The following is a 14,190-nucleotide window of genomic DNA, read 5'->3' as shown; positions in this document are numbered from 1 at the left end:
TGTCGGTAACTGTTTAGAGAAAAAAAATGTAAGTAAGTTTGAAGTGAGAAATGATTTAACTTTCCCCATTCCCCCCAAGAAACTTAAGTAAAAAAGACTGTAAGTTAATGAATTTTTTTTTTTTTTGAGACAGAGTCTCTCTTTGTTGCCCTGAGTAGTAGAGTGCTGAGGCATTAGCCTAGCTCACAGCAACCTCCAACTCCTGGAAGCGATCCTTCTGCCTCAGCCTCCCAAGTAGTTGGGATTACAGGCGCATGCCACCACACCCAGCTAATTTTTCTATTTTTTGTAGAGATGGAGTCTTGCACTTGCTCAGGTTGTTTTCAACCTCCTAAGCTCAAGCAGTCCTTCCGCCTCGGCCTCCCAGAATGCTAAGATTACAGGCATGAGCCGCTGTGCTCAGCCACATTTTATTTTTAAGAGAATAAAGATAAGAGTGATTGTGAATTAAATGCAGCTAAGAAAGTTTCCTAGTTTAGAAGAATTATACTACTGTGTGTTTTATCTGCCTATTATACCATTTAACCATTTTTATTTTTATGAAGAAATTAGAGCTCTTTCTCCTATGCCCCATTTCTATTAAAAAGCAACTATATAGGCCATTTTCCTGGCTTACTTTCTTTATAGACCTTGAAAACAGATGGATAAAAATGCCATGTGGGTATGTCTTTCATGTGCTTACTTTGGTTAACATTATGAAAATTTTATATTTTCAACCAAACAAAAGCTAAATCATAATTCTTGTGTTTATTGACCTTTGAGGTACCTTTTTTCTGTATTCAAAAAGTTGCTGGGAGACACTATCTAATTTAATGAGATGTTACCTCTTATACTACTCTGATTGTTGTATTTGAGCTTTGCCTCCTCTCTGGAACACTGAAGTTTCATAATGATAGTGATTTCTAAGCCCTGGGATGGGTTCTCCCGCACAGAGAGGCTTGAGTATAGAGTTGAGTCACTTCATTAGTGAGAAAGTAACCAGTTACTGAGAATCTAGGTTTTAGTGAGACTGGTGCTTCTTTATTCTTTATATATACTTTAGGAGTCAGTTTTTACTAGGAGTATTTTCAAGATCTCGGGACATGCACATGTGAATACTTAATGAATGCTCAATATTTTTTATGCATGTATCCCTAATTAGGTAGTGGCACAATTTATTCTTGGTCATTAAAACATTTATTTGGACCTACCATTTCTGTCTCCTTTGCTTTTTTTCTTTTGTTGTATCTGTGTCTCTCCTTTCTTTGAATGTGTTTCTATGTTTCATGGATATGGAAATTTGTTAAGATTCATGAATACTACTGCTAGTATGCCATGCCTGCGTGGCCAAAGATTATTTGGTACCAGTTGAACTTTTCTTATTTTTTTTAATCTTTTTTTAGATTTATCTCATTCTTTTTTTTTTTTTTTGTTAAGACAGAGAGTCTCACTCTGTTGCCTGGGCTAGAGTGCCGTGGGATCAGCCTAGCTCACAGCAACCTCAAACTCCTGGACTCAAGCAATCCTACTGCCTCAGCCTCCCGAGTAGCTGGGACTACAGGCATGCGCCACCATGCCTGGCTAATGTTTTCTATATATTTTTAGTTGGTCAATTAATTTCTTTCTATTTTTAGCAGAGACGGGGTCTCGCTCTTGCTCAGGTTGGTTTTGAACTCCTGACCTTGAGTGATCCTCCTGCCTCAGCCTCCCAAAGTGCTAGGAACTTTTCTTATTTTGATGGCTATAATTTTTTTTTTTTAATTTTCTATGAGGAAAAATTACTTTTTTTTTTAATTTTTTAATTTTCTTATGGCTATAATTTTTGATGGATATATGAGGAAGAGACATTATATCCTATTTAATTTTTTTCAACAGTTTTAGGTGATTAAATAAAAATGTATTGTGAAAGAGAAATGGTAAAAGTGATTACTTTTGGAAATAAACAAGCATTGAAGGACATGGATAGAGCAAGAGACTTATTTTATATTTAATATTTTTAATGCTGTTAGAAATCCAATTAACTTATCAGTGGTCTATAGTAGAAAGTTTAGTTTTTAGTGCCACTTGTACCTCACTGCTCTTAGGATTTAATCTTTCTGTGCCTCAGTCCATTTAATTTAGTTCTGTCTGTGGGTGAAAATATTTATGGTTTAACTGCTCAGATTAGTTGTAAGGATTAAATGAGCTGATGGACAGAATTTTACGAACTGTAAAGTGTGGTGCATCTGAGACATTGAGCAGTCAGTCATAGTATAAATCAGCACTGTAGGAAATACTAAGAACTTATTTAGTGATACTTTTATTGAAAAAGTATAAACAATTGAGTATGATTATTATGTAATGGTGATTATATTGTATAACATAGACCATTATATGTTTAGAAAAGTTGGAAGAATAATAAAATTAACATTTGTAAAATATCTGGATTCAGCAAGTGTTAACATACAGGTCTATTAACTAATGGACCTAGTGCTTTGTTTGAAAAGGATCAGTTTTTGTAAAAGAGGACCTGTTGGTTGGTTTTTTCCCCGACTCCTTTATGATGGAGAAACCATCCCCATTTTTTCCCCCATGTACCTGAAAGTAATGGTCATGAATAATGTTTAAAAATTTCTCTCTTTTTTTTTGAGATACAGTCTCACTTTGTTGCCCAGGCTGGAGTGCAGTGGTACAATTGCAGCTCACTGCAGCTTCAAACTCCTGGGCTCAAGTGAACCTGCAGTTCAGCCTCCCAAAACCTGGGATTACAGACTAAAAGTTTCTTGTTAGTATCTGTTGCATACTTTTTATCTTAGCCATTGTGTACTTTTTATTTTATGCTAAATAGCTATTAGTTGAAAGCGGTTTATGAACTATTTCTCTTGATGTAAAACAACAGTTTTTTTCTGTTATAACGTGCTTTAGGAAACCTGAATATGAAAGGTTTCTTTATTGTTATTCACTGTAAACTTAAAGATGATTTTAAAGAAGAGTAATAGTCTGCATAATTTTATTAACCATATTTTAAGACTGAGGAAAGCTTTTGATATTTGCCTTCTGTAAGCATGTCTCTGCCCACTCTTAGATAATTCCCACTGTTGTAGCCCCAAATAAATCAGCAAGAGTGTGTGTGTTTTGTGTGGCCTCTTGATTTTACAAATCTGTACTCTGCTAATTTTTACCCTTTTATTTTATTTTATTTTATTTTATTTTATTTTATTTTATTTTATTTTATTTTATTTATTTTATGACCAAGTATATTCTTCCCCTCCCTCATACATTTTTTATTTTGGAAGTATTCTGGCATTTAGAAAAGTTGAAAGAATAATAAAATTACTATCTGTATAACCTCTGTCTAGATTCAGCGAGTGTTAACATGTTCTCTCTAGTTATTTAAGGGAATTAATGGGGGGTATGTGTGTGTGTACACTTCTTTTTGCTGTACCATTTGAAAATAAATTGTAGCCATCATGAATGTTACCCTTAAATACTTCAATCATCTGCCAAGAATTCTTATAAGGTCGGTCAGTCTCTTGCTTCATCACAATATCACTATTGTACTCAAGGTAATTAACAATAGTCAGCAATAGAATAGAAATTAACAATAATATCATCTGTTTATCTATAATCATTCTCCTTTCTTCTCCTCCCACCCCCAATGACTTTTTGGCTAATAGTCTTATAAAACTTATAAAATCCACACCTGGATATGTCTGGTTGTTTCTTCTTGGTATCATTTAACTTGTTCTTCTCTAACCCTTTCATTTCCTATAAACTGGAAATTAGTTGTGCCTTGTTTAGATCAAGAATAAACATTTTTTTTAGCCAGAATATATGTAACAGGTGATTTTAATATACTTCATGCTGTTGCAACATGAAGAACAAAATATCAGATTGTCTTCCTTTAGTAGTAATGATGTGATCACTTGGTTAGGGTGATGACCAATTTTAAGATTTCTCCATTGGCTGGGCGCAGTGGCTCACGCCTGTAGTCCTAGCACTCTGGGAGGCCGAGGCAGGCGAATTGCTTGAGGTCAGGAGTTTGAAACCAGCCTGAGCAAGAGTGAGACCCCATCTCTACTATAAATAGAAAGAAATTAATTGGCCAACTAATATATATAGAAAAAATTAGCCAGGCATGGTGGCGCATGCCTGTAGTCTCAGCTACTTGGGAGGCTGAGACAGTAGGATTGCTTCAGCCTAGGAGTTTGAGGTTGCTGTGAGCTAGGCTGATGCCATGGCACTCACTCTAGCCTGGGCAACAAAGTGAGACTCTGTCTCAAAAAAAAAATCTCTCCATATGCAAGGGTGCATTTTCCCTTTTGCAGCTAGAATACGCGCAGGTAATACTTGGGCAGTGTTTGATTATCTTTTTCCCTAACCTGTCACTTAATGGTTTAGCACCCATTAATGATATTTACCTAACTCAATTACTATGGTAGGGGCTGCAAATTGTGATTTTTGTAATTCTGTCATTCCTTTTAGCATTAGCTGGCCTTTTTTGTTAGTCATTCTACTCCTGTGGATTTTTGTTTATTTTTTGTGTTACTATCAGTACAGTCACTATTCTTTTTGATGCCCAAGTTGTTCAAAATTTGGCCATTGGGAGCTTCGTTAAGCTGACTCCTTTATCCTTTTGACATGTCCTCATTTGGTTTTTAGTGCTTCCTTGCTTCCTAGTCAGATAATATATCTTAGGCTCGTGTTGGATTTTACTTCTTTCCCCAAACTGCTATTTCTCCCCAAATCATAAGACAGACTGTGTGTTTTCATACAGTATAATTGTTTTCTTTTTTTAAAAAAATTAAGATTATACTCATGTATAATTTTCCTTGACTTTATTTTTCATTTAATGTGTTGGCGATCTTTCTATGTTTATATAGATGGGGCTCAGTATTCTTATTTATAGAAATGGATGCATCATGCTCTTCTGCTGTAGATCAGTGGATACTTAAGTTTATAATTATTTGCTATTAAACTCGCCTTATATATGAATATTTTATGTACACATAGATAATATTTGTGGGATAGTTACATGCCAGAGTATGCACATTAAAAAATATCTTAATAAGGCTGTATACCATTTAATGCACCAAAATGTATGAAATTACTTTAATAATATTGGCTATTGTCAATTGTGAATTTTTGACAATCTTTAAAATATGTAATTATTTAATTTTGCATTTTTCTGATTATTAATAAGGTATAGTGTCTTTCTGAACATTTATTGGTTATTTTGTTTTCCAGTGAATTGATTGCTTATGTTCTCTGCTGGCTTTTTTTAAGGTTGTTTTCCTTTTTCTAATTGACTTTTAAATGTTATGTTAGGGATCTTTACCTTTGCCTCTCAGAGGCTGTTGTTTGTTGACAATTATTTTGTTTTTGATTATATGGATGTTTTCTATTTTTATGTAGTCAAATCTATCATCCTTTTTCCTTTAGACCTGTTAGGTTTATAAAGTTTAAAAAGGTTAACTCAAATCTCATAGAAATTTGGTTTTGGTTCTTGTGTGAAGAAGGAAGAAGTGGTCTGATTATCTGCTCTCCCAGTGTTGTTACCAATATGGTTTATTGAATAGCTCTTCTCCTAAGCAGCCTGAGGTAATCTGTGAAAATGGTTCACTATTCACTTGACCTAGAAAACCCCACAGAATTATGCAAGAATTATATCAGGAAGTTCAAATCTTTGTGTTTACTTTAAGAACACTTGTGAAACTACGTAGGCCATCAGGGGTATGCATGTATGAAAATCCACCAAGTATCTGAAAGATATCACTTTACAGAAACAATGTGTACCTTTCCAGTGTTACAATGGTGGAGTTGGTAGGTGTGCCCAAGCCAAACAGTGAGGCTGGACACAGGGTAAGTGGCCCAAAAAGAGTGCTGAATTTTTGCTCACATACTTATAAAATGCAGAGCGTAATGCTGAGTGTAAGGGTTTAGCTGTAGATTCTCTGATCATTGAGCATATCCAGGTGAACAAAGCACCCAAGGTGTGTCGCAGAATTGAGAGAGCTCATGGTCAGATTAACCCATACACGAGCTCCCTCTGCCACATCGAGATAATCTGTACTGAAAAGGAACAAATTGTTCTAAAACCAGAAGAGGAGGTTGCACACAAGAAAAAGGTATCCCAGAAGAAACTGAAGAAACAAAAACTTATGGCACAGGAATAAATGCAATATAAAATAAATGCAAGTAGCAGCTAAAAAATGATTTATTGAATAATCCATCTCACTAATTTGAAATGCCATATAAAAAAATTCTTGTAGATATCCATGTGTTTCTGTACTTTTTTTTTTATTGACATGTTTATTTCTTTGCCAGTACCTTACTGTTTTAATGTCTTTAGATGTATGATATATTGGCTTTCAAACTCAAACTTCTATTATAGGAGCAGGCAGGTAATATAAAGTGAAGAAGATGGAGTAAATTGTTGATTAGTGACTAGCTCTGCTATCAAGCTTCAGCTTCAGTGCTGCTGTGCAAGAATTTGGGCCCAATGTTGCTACAGCTTTTGCTTTTTTTAAAAAAGAAGCCTGTCTAGACCTTCAACTTGGAGGGACAAAAATTAAAATAAAATAAATAAGAAAATAAGCCTGGAATCTATTTATGTAAATCCTCTGATTTCAAAGTATTGACAATTCATGATTTTTACAAAACGTTGGATAGACTGGATAACACATACTCTTTGACTTCATTCAGCCATTTGGCTTTTAGTCTGGGATCTCTTAATAGATTGACTATTTGAGGCAAATCCCACTTAATCTTTTTCAGAAATTTCAGTTTTTTGCCTGTATTATACTAATTTTATAATTGGTCAGGTTGTCAAGTTACATTTAAAAAAACTCTTCCTTGTGTTTTGTTTGGGATCTATTAAGTGTAATAGTAATTTGAAGACAGCTTTACAACATTATAGATTGCCATGTGAAAACATGGTTTCTTTTTATTCAGATGTAATCTTATGTCCTTCAGTCAAATGTTTTATTTTATTTTTCTGTTGGTTGTGTACATTTCTTGTTAAGGCATTTTATTTTGTTTTTGTTGCTGTGATGTGTGAAAACTTTTTAAAATCACATTTTCTGTTTTATTGATATAAATATTCAGTCAAAATGTAATGTTTTTAATTATATAATGTTATGTTTGGAAAGCCATTATTTGACAATTCATATGATATATTTTAATTTAGGTAGCCTTTTAAACTTTAAATAATAAATGAAATTAAGACTTTTAGTTTTTTCCTCCCCCAAATACTGATTTGCATCTTCAGAAAAATGAGAATTTTTGACTAAAACCTAACTAAAAATTTTTGACTGGAGTTTCTATAAACTGTAGAAAAGTACAGTTTTCTGAATAAATTTTTAAAAATATGCTTATTTTTGGACAGTGTTCCAAGTGGTACCTTCTCTAGAAAGAAGCCTTTACTATGTTTCACCTGATTTAACTACCCTTAGCTACCACATTAACTCTGGGAATCTGCTGTTTATATAGTGCTTTATCCTAGCACTTACCTGTCTTCTAGTGTGTAAGTTCCTTTCTGAAAGGAACTGTAGCTTAATGTATTTGTTATTGTTACTGTTTTTCAATCTCTAGTATCTTACACAGTGCCTAGTACATAGAAGCCCACAATTAATATTTACTGAATGGAGGGACAGTAAAATTGAAAGGTGGGCTGTGCGATACGTTACTTTAAAAATAAAACTACAAATCAGTTTTTTCAAGCATGTTTTCTCGGTTAAAGAAGTTTCCAGTGAATAACACAGGGTTATAAAGAAAAGACAAAATTTTACTATGATTAATAAGTTTTTATCAAATGATATTGAAAGATCCATTTGTTTTACAGTATTATTGCTTAGGAGCAAGTGATAATAACAGAAGAATAACAGAAGGAGAAGTGATAATTAACATTAAATGATTAATGTTGGTAACATCTTTAGTAATTTCTGATCACAGCCATGTAGTCTCAATAAATTTTTTCATTATGGGACTCATAACTGTTGTTTTGTTTGTTTGTCTGACTTCTTTCTCAGCTTACGAGGAAATATTTCAGTAAAAGCAGTTAAAAAAGAAGTAGAAAAGAAACTCCGATGTCTGCTTGCTGATTTACCACTGCCCCCTGAGCTACCAGGAGGAGATGATCTCTCAAAGAGTCCAGAGGAAAAGAAAACAGCAACACAGTTACATAGTAAAAGGAGGCCTAAGTATGTGCTTGCTTTCTACCTGCTCTTAGATTGACCAGAAATAATTCTGGATCATCATAAATTCATAAAATCCTAAATTAAGATTTAAAATAAAAAATGTATTTATTGTTTCAGCTTTTAAATATATGAATAAATTCTATTAGAGTTTTGAAAAAATTTCCATAATTGCTTGCATACATATTCACAATGACTAATAAAACCAAATTTAATTTTCTCTCACAGTTTGTAATGTATTAATTTCTTGGGGTATTGTATGTGTTAAAGATAATTTCTATTATTAAGATATTTAACATAGAAACACTGAAATTGGTCAAGGTGGAAGTCAGCATTCAGTAAGCCCAAACAAAATTAGTAATAAGCAAACTGGTGTGTTTTCCGTTGCTTTTAGCTCTGTTTTCTCCCATAACTAAATGTATTCTTCATTTTGCAAGAGATGGAATAGAAGAAGGTTTGAAATCTATATTCTAAATTAGCTTCAAGTAAGTGCCTAGAGAAAACTCTTTCCCTTGAAACCTGTTCCTCTATTAAGGGGGAGAAAGATTGATGCTTTTTTTTGTACTTGTACCTAACCAGGGGAAAGTTAGATCTGATTTTAGAATTGCTGTTTAGGTAGCACCTATTGTAAGAGTATGAGGTCATTTTGTAGTGTGGAATAGAAAGCTAGAAAACTTTAAAAATAGTCTCTTAATGAGTACTGTAGCTTTTTCTTTTACTTGAATTTTTGTGATCTACTAGAATATTAAAATACCATAAAATTATATGTCTTTTTGAAGAATGTAAAATTTTTATCATACCCATTAATGTATCTTCTTAAATGTAGATTCCTGAGAGTTTATTATAGTGCCTTTTTTATTAGAATAAGGACTCTTTCTCCCTGGTGTTTTTAAGATGATTTCACCTAGCTATTAGCCTAAATTTCTCAGTAAGTTTTATAGTTGGATTTTTGGTAACAGTCATTATCAAACTTTTGTTTTTTTAAAGTAGACATATATTTTGTCAATGAATGAAAAATAAAACTTTTCGGAGGTTGATTAGAGAACTTTGACTCTATTAATGTTGGTTTCATCTACTCATTGAAAAATTACATTTTATTTCTGAAAGCCCTTCATGTAAGTTCTACTTCTCTTTGCTAGTTTAAGTACTAGTCTACCAAAGCAGAGTCAGTATGTAGAGATACCTTGATTTTTATAACTTACAATACCAAATCATAGTGTTACCTGTTGTGGATAGGTGATCACAATTAATCAAGGGTAGGGAAAAGTAAAAGGTATAGGATTGGTGGAGGGTGAATAGTGAGTTATTAAACAGTTCATTCAATTTGCTTGATTGTATATAAAAACTTCAGAACTATATTTGATAGAATATGTGGGCCACGCTATGGTGAAATCAAAGAAAAAGATATTGACTGGGGAAAACGCTGCGTGGATAAATTTGATATCATCGGAATTATTGGAGAAGGTACTTACGGACAAGTTTACAAGGCCAGGGATAAAGACACTGGTAAGAATGCCAAATTCTGGGGATCTTTGGGCCTGTAGAATTTACTTTGTTTGCATTTCTCTTTTACTGTGTAGCTTTAGGAATTTTTCAAAAAAGTTGAATTAAAATTTATTGTGCTTTTCTTGCATCTTGTTTTTAATTTTATTCTATATAAGCACTTATGTAAGATGAGTTACATGTAAGTGGATGTGTATACATGTGTGTTTTTTTTTTTTTACGAGTTCCTTTAGTGTTTGTGATATGCTGTATGATGTGGTTTAGGTTTTCTTTTACAGTGAGTAATTCTTAAACTATTAGTAACTGGGGGGAAGTTATCTTGACCTGAATTAGTCTTAGTAGTAGTTCTTTTTGTCTTAATCTTTACACACACTTTTGTTTTAGGCAATTTTTTTTTATTCTTTAGAAATGAAACTTAGAAGCCAGATATAGCAGCTTAATCTTTCAGAATATAATCAGGAACCTGGATGAAAGTTCTAAAAGGCCTCACAGGGTGGGGGCGGTGGCTCATGCCTATAATCCTAGCACTCTGGGAGGCTCAGGCGGGCGGATTGCTCAAGGTCAGGATTTCGAAACCAGCCTGAGCAAGAGTGAGACCCCCGTCTCTACTATAAATAGAAAGAAATTAATTGGCCATCTAATATATATAGAAAAAATTAGCTGGACATAGTGGTGCATGCCTGTAGTCCCAACTACTCGGGAGGCTGAGGCAGCAGGATTGCTTGAGCCCAGGAGTTTGAGGTTGCTGTGAGCCTGGCTGACACCACGGCACTTGCTCTAGCCTGGGCGACAAAGTGAGACTCTGTCTCAAAAAAAATAATAATAAAATAAAATAAAAGGCCTCACAGGAGAGGAAAAAGTAACTGTCAGAAGTTATATATCTTATTAAATAATGCATAGAGCTAGTATTTTATCTTTACTCATAATTTCTTAGTGAAATAAACCAATAGATTTTAAAATATAGCTATTTGAGGCCATTTAGTATAGGAGAGATGACCTTATGGTTAGAAACTACTGAAGATAATTACTGCATAGAGTAATAATTGGTATTTATAATTACGTATTACCAAAAAGATTAAATTATTACAACTTTTAAAAATTGCTTGCTAAAACGAGGAATCATACTACATTATAGGAAGACTTCCATAAAAATGAATAAAATAAGTTGTAATAATTAAAAAGATAAAACTTCCTTCTTTTAGAAAATTTGTAAGAACAGATGTTTTTCTCCAAAGTATTAGAATGAACAAACTTTTGCTATAGTGAATTTTTTCTTATAATAGGCTTTTCGTGTATATATGTTTTATTTACTATTTAGCTCTCACCTGACAGGAAACTGACACGTATCTAAAATTTAGTGTAGTGGGGAAGAACACATACTTTTGAGACAGCTAATCAGATTTTGAATACTGTTTTCATTACTAGGTAACTGGGCAGCTGTGGCCAAGTAATATGTCTGATAATATTTTCTCACTGGTGCAGTGTACCGTTTTTCTCCCCTATTCAGAAAAATTTTATTCATACATAAGCATATTGGATATATTTACCTTTCACTTTTTAAAAATATAAATGGCAATGTAATATACCTACTCTTCAGCATCTTGCTTTTTTCACTAAATATATCAAAAAGAAGAGCATAAAACAATAATATAAATGGACCTACCTAATTTTTTTAACACTTGTATAGTATTATCCCATGGTTTGTATAAATATTCCTTAATTTATTTAATGAGGCACTTAATTTCTTGAACTACAATGTAATCATTTGTTATGTTGGAAGCTAAAATATATTTTGTGGGTTGTAATTTCTAGGAGTAGGAACAGAAATTATGAATTAAAATAAATTTAAAATCAAGAAAAGTATCATCTGCTGGTCAACTGGTAACCTGATTTTATTTAATTTTTTAATAGGAGAAATGGTAGCCTTAAAAAAAGTACGTCTGGATAATGAAAAGGAAGGCTTTCCAATTACAGCAATTCGAGAAATTAAAATTCTCCGTCAGCTTACCCATCAGAGTATTATCAATATGAAGGAAATAGTGACTGATAAAGAAGACGCTTTGGATTTTAAGAAGGACAAAGGTATGTGTGCATATTTAAATAACCAATTCTTTGTAGCCATCATTGATGTTGCCAACTTGCAGGTTTTGTTGTAAACTATTGCCCTACTGTGAGACTCTTTAAATTTAGTAGAGTTGAAGAATTATTTTATTTTTTATTTATTTTATTTTATTTTATCTTATTTTATTTTTTTTTTGAGACAGAGTCTCACTTTGTTAACACCAGGCTAGAGTGAGTGCCGTGGCGTCAGCCTAGCTCATAGCAACCTCAAACTCCTGGGCTCAAGCGATTCTGCTGCCTCAGCCTCCCGAGTAGCTGGGACTACAGGCATGCACCACCATGCCCGGCTAATTTTTTCTATATATATTAGTTGGTCAATTAATTTCTGTTTATAGTAGAGACGGGGTCTCGCTCTTGCTCAGGCTGGTTTCGAACTCCTGACCTTGAGCAATCCGCCTCCCTTGGCCTCCCAGAGAGCTAGGATTACAGGCGTGAGCCACCGCGCCCGGCCTGAAGAATTATTTTATTTACTTCAGTGGTTTTTGAGTCAGCTAAGTAAAACATGTTTACTGGTGTTACAAACATAAAGTATTCACTAATAATATATTTTTTGGGGCATCAATGTATAATTTTTAGTGTTCCTTTTTTAGTGATGGACAAAACAGTTCGTAATAGTTTTAGAGTATATTTACCCTACACTTTTATGTTACAAATGCCTTAACATACAAGGGAACTTTATGGTTGGCATTTATTATTTCTAAAAATGTGAAGACAAAAATTTTAGTGGAAATTGCCTTTAATAAATTATAGTGGTATATATGGTTGTCTTTTAGCAGAAAAACAAACATGAAATTAGCTTGCTTATTAAATTAATACTCATGGGGCATGTGATGGGTGAAAGAAATGCCCTACTACCAGTGTAAGTAAGAGTTTAAAAGTAAATCTGTGCTTTTCATACAGCAAAATTCTTTTTTCAAACTAAATCTAATATAAAACAGATTAAAGTAGGTACGTTCTGATTGAACCATGGTACTTAGCCTCCTTTCCTCACTGGCTGCACGCACATAACACACAATATTATTCTTTTGGGAGACACAGTTTGAAAATGATTGATATGATATATGATGATTATTTTGCATAAAGGAACTGTCTGAAAGTATTCTGTATGCAATGTGGAGATCAAAATAATCTTTTTTTTTTTTTTTGAGACAGTCTCACTTTGTTGCCCAGGCTAGAGTGAGTTCTGTGGCGTTAGCCTAGCTCACAGCAACCTCAAACTCCTCAGCTCAAGTGATCCTACTGCCTCAGCCTCCTGAGTAGCTGGGACTACAGGCATACGCCACCATGCCCGGTTATTTTTTCCTATATATTTTTAGTTGGCCAATTAATTTCTTTATAATTTTTTGGTAAAGACGGGGCCTTGCTCTTGCTCAAGCTGGTTTCGAACTCCTGACCTTGAGCGATCCGCCCACCTCGGCCTCCCAGCATGCTGTGATTACAGGCATGAACCACTGTGCCCGGCTGGTATCTAATAATTTTGATGAGAACTATGAGGAGGAAGCATGATTTGACGAAAAGGAAACTAGATTTGGATTCCTTAGGTTCTAATCCTGACCATGCTAGCAGTGTGACAGTATACTGATATACTGATTGTGATTTGCTATGTTCTATTGCCACAGTGTAGCAGAAAGACAATTCAGGAATGTTGGTTTATTATTGTGGGCTATTCTAATATGAGTATATTAGAATTTGTAAATGTAAAAATATTGAGCTGTATACTTAAAACAATTTAAATATGAAAATTATAAATAATACTAAATCAAGTAAAAATTAACTTATTAAAATGTAAACATTTGCATTATTATAACACAAGCCATTAGCTATATAAGAAAAACACCATAAAAGTATTTATTGAAAAGTTGGCTGTACTTAAGAATGGGAAAAGTTAATCAGGAAAAGTTGAAAGTGAAATATTACTTGATCTTAAAAGAAATCATTGCACTTAAAACAGAGGATTAAGTGGTATCAACAAGTCATGGGGGTATTTGTGTGCAAAAACAGATGCTGAAGAAGCTTTTTCTGAACTAATCGGGAATGGACAGAGAATAAACTAATTCTAAGTTTTCTTCCTAACTCTTTCATTTTCAGACAGTTTCTTCTCTTTTTAGTCACTTTAAGGGGATCTTTGAACCTATTTGTCTGTTTTTTAAACTTTTAGTGTTAGCAAGGTGGGGTTTTTGTTTCAAAGGAAACCTTTCCTAATTTGCTAGATATATAGTTTCTTCATGAGAGAGAGAGATGAGATGAGAGTGAGATGCAGTTACCTGTATTAATTTTAGTATTTGTGTTCATATTTACTGTTCAAGACAGCTTTAAGCTAGAGTGTGAATTATTTTGCAACAGAAGCTTTATTGTTTTGTTCCTTCTGCTGAGGATTACAAACTTATAGAAAAAATACTTTCTGAATGAGTAT

The 14,190-nt window shown here is 33.5% G+C and overlaps 1 protein-coding gene across 4 annotated transcripts in view; it reads left to right on the top strand.

Annotated features, from left to right (window-relative positions):
* CDK13 (cyclin dependent kinase 13) overlaps window positions 1-14,190 on the top strand; it is a 111,409-nt gene that overhangs the window by 26,961 nt on the left and 70,258 nt on the right. For all 4 annotated transcript variants that reach the window (XM_076006289.1, XM_012752273.2, XM_076006290.1 and 1 more), the window contains exons 3-5: window positions 7,989-8,159; window positions 9,520-9,659; window positions 11,568-11,738. In XM_076006289.1, the coding sequence (XP_075862404.1) occupies window positions 7,989-8,159; window positions 9,520-9,659; window positions 11,568-11,738 (482 nt within the window). The remainder of the gene's footprint in view (window positions 1-7,988; window positions 8,160-9,519; window positions 9,660-11,567; window positions 11,739-14,190) is intronic.

This window comes from Microcebus murinus, chromosome 9 (genome assembly GCF_040939455.1).
Source record: "Microcebus murinus isolate Inina chromosome 9, M.murinus_Inina_mat1.0, whole genome shotgun sequence".
Lineage (NCBI taxonomy): Eukaryota > Metazoa > Chordata > Mammalia > Primates > Cheirogaleidae > Microcebus > Microcebus murinus.
The sequence above is the reverse complement of the archived record's forward strand: the minus strand, read 5'-3'. Positions and strand labels throughout refer to the sequence as shown.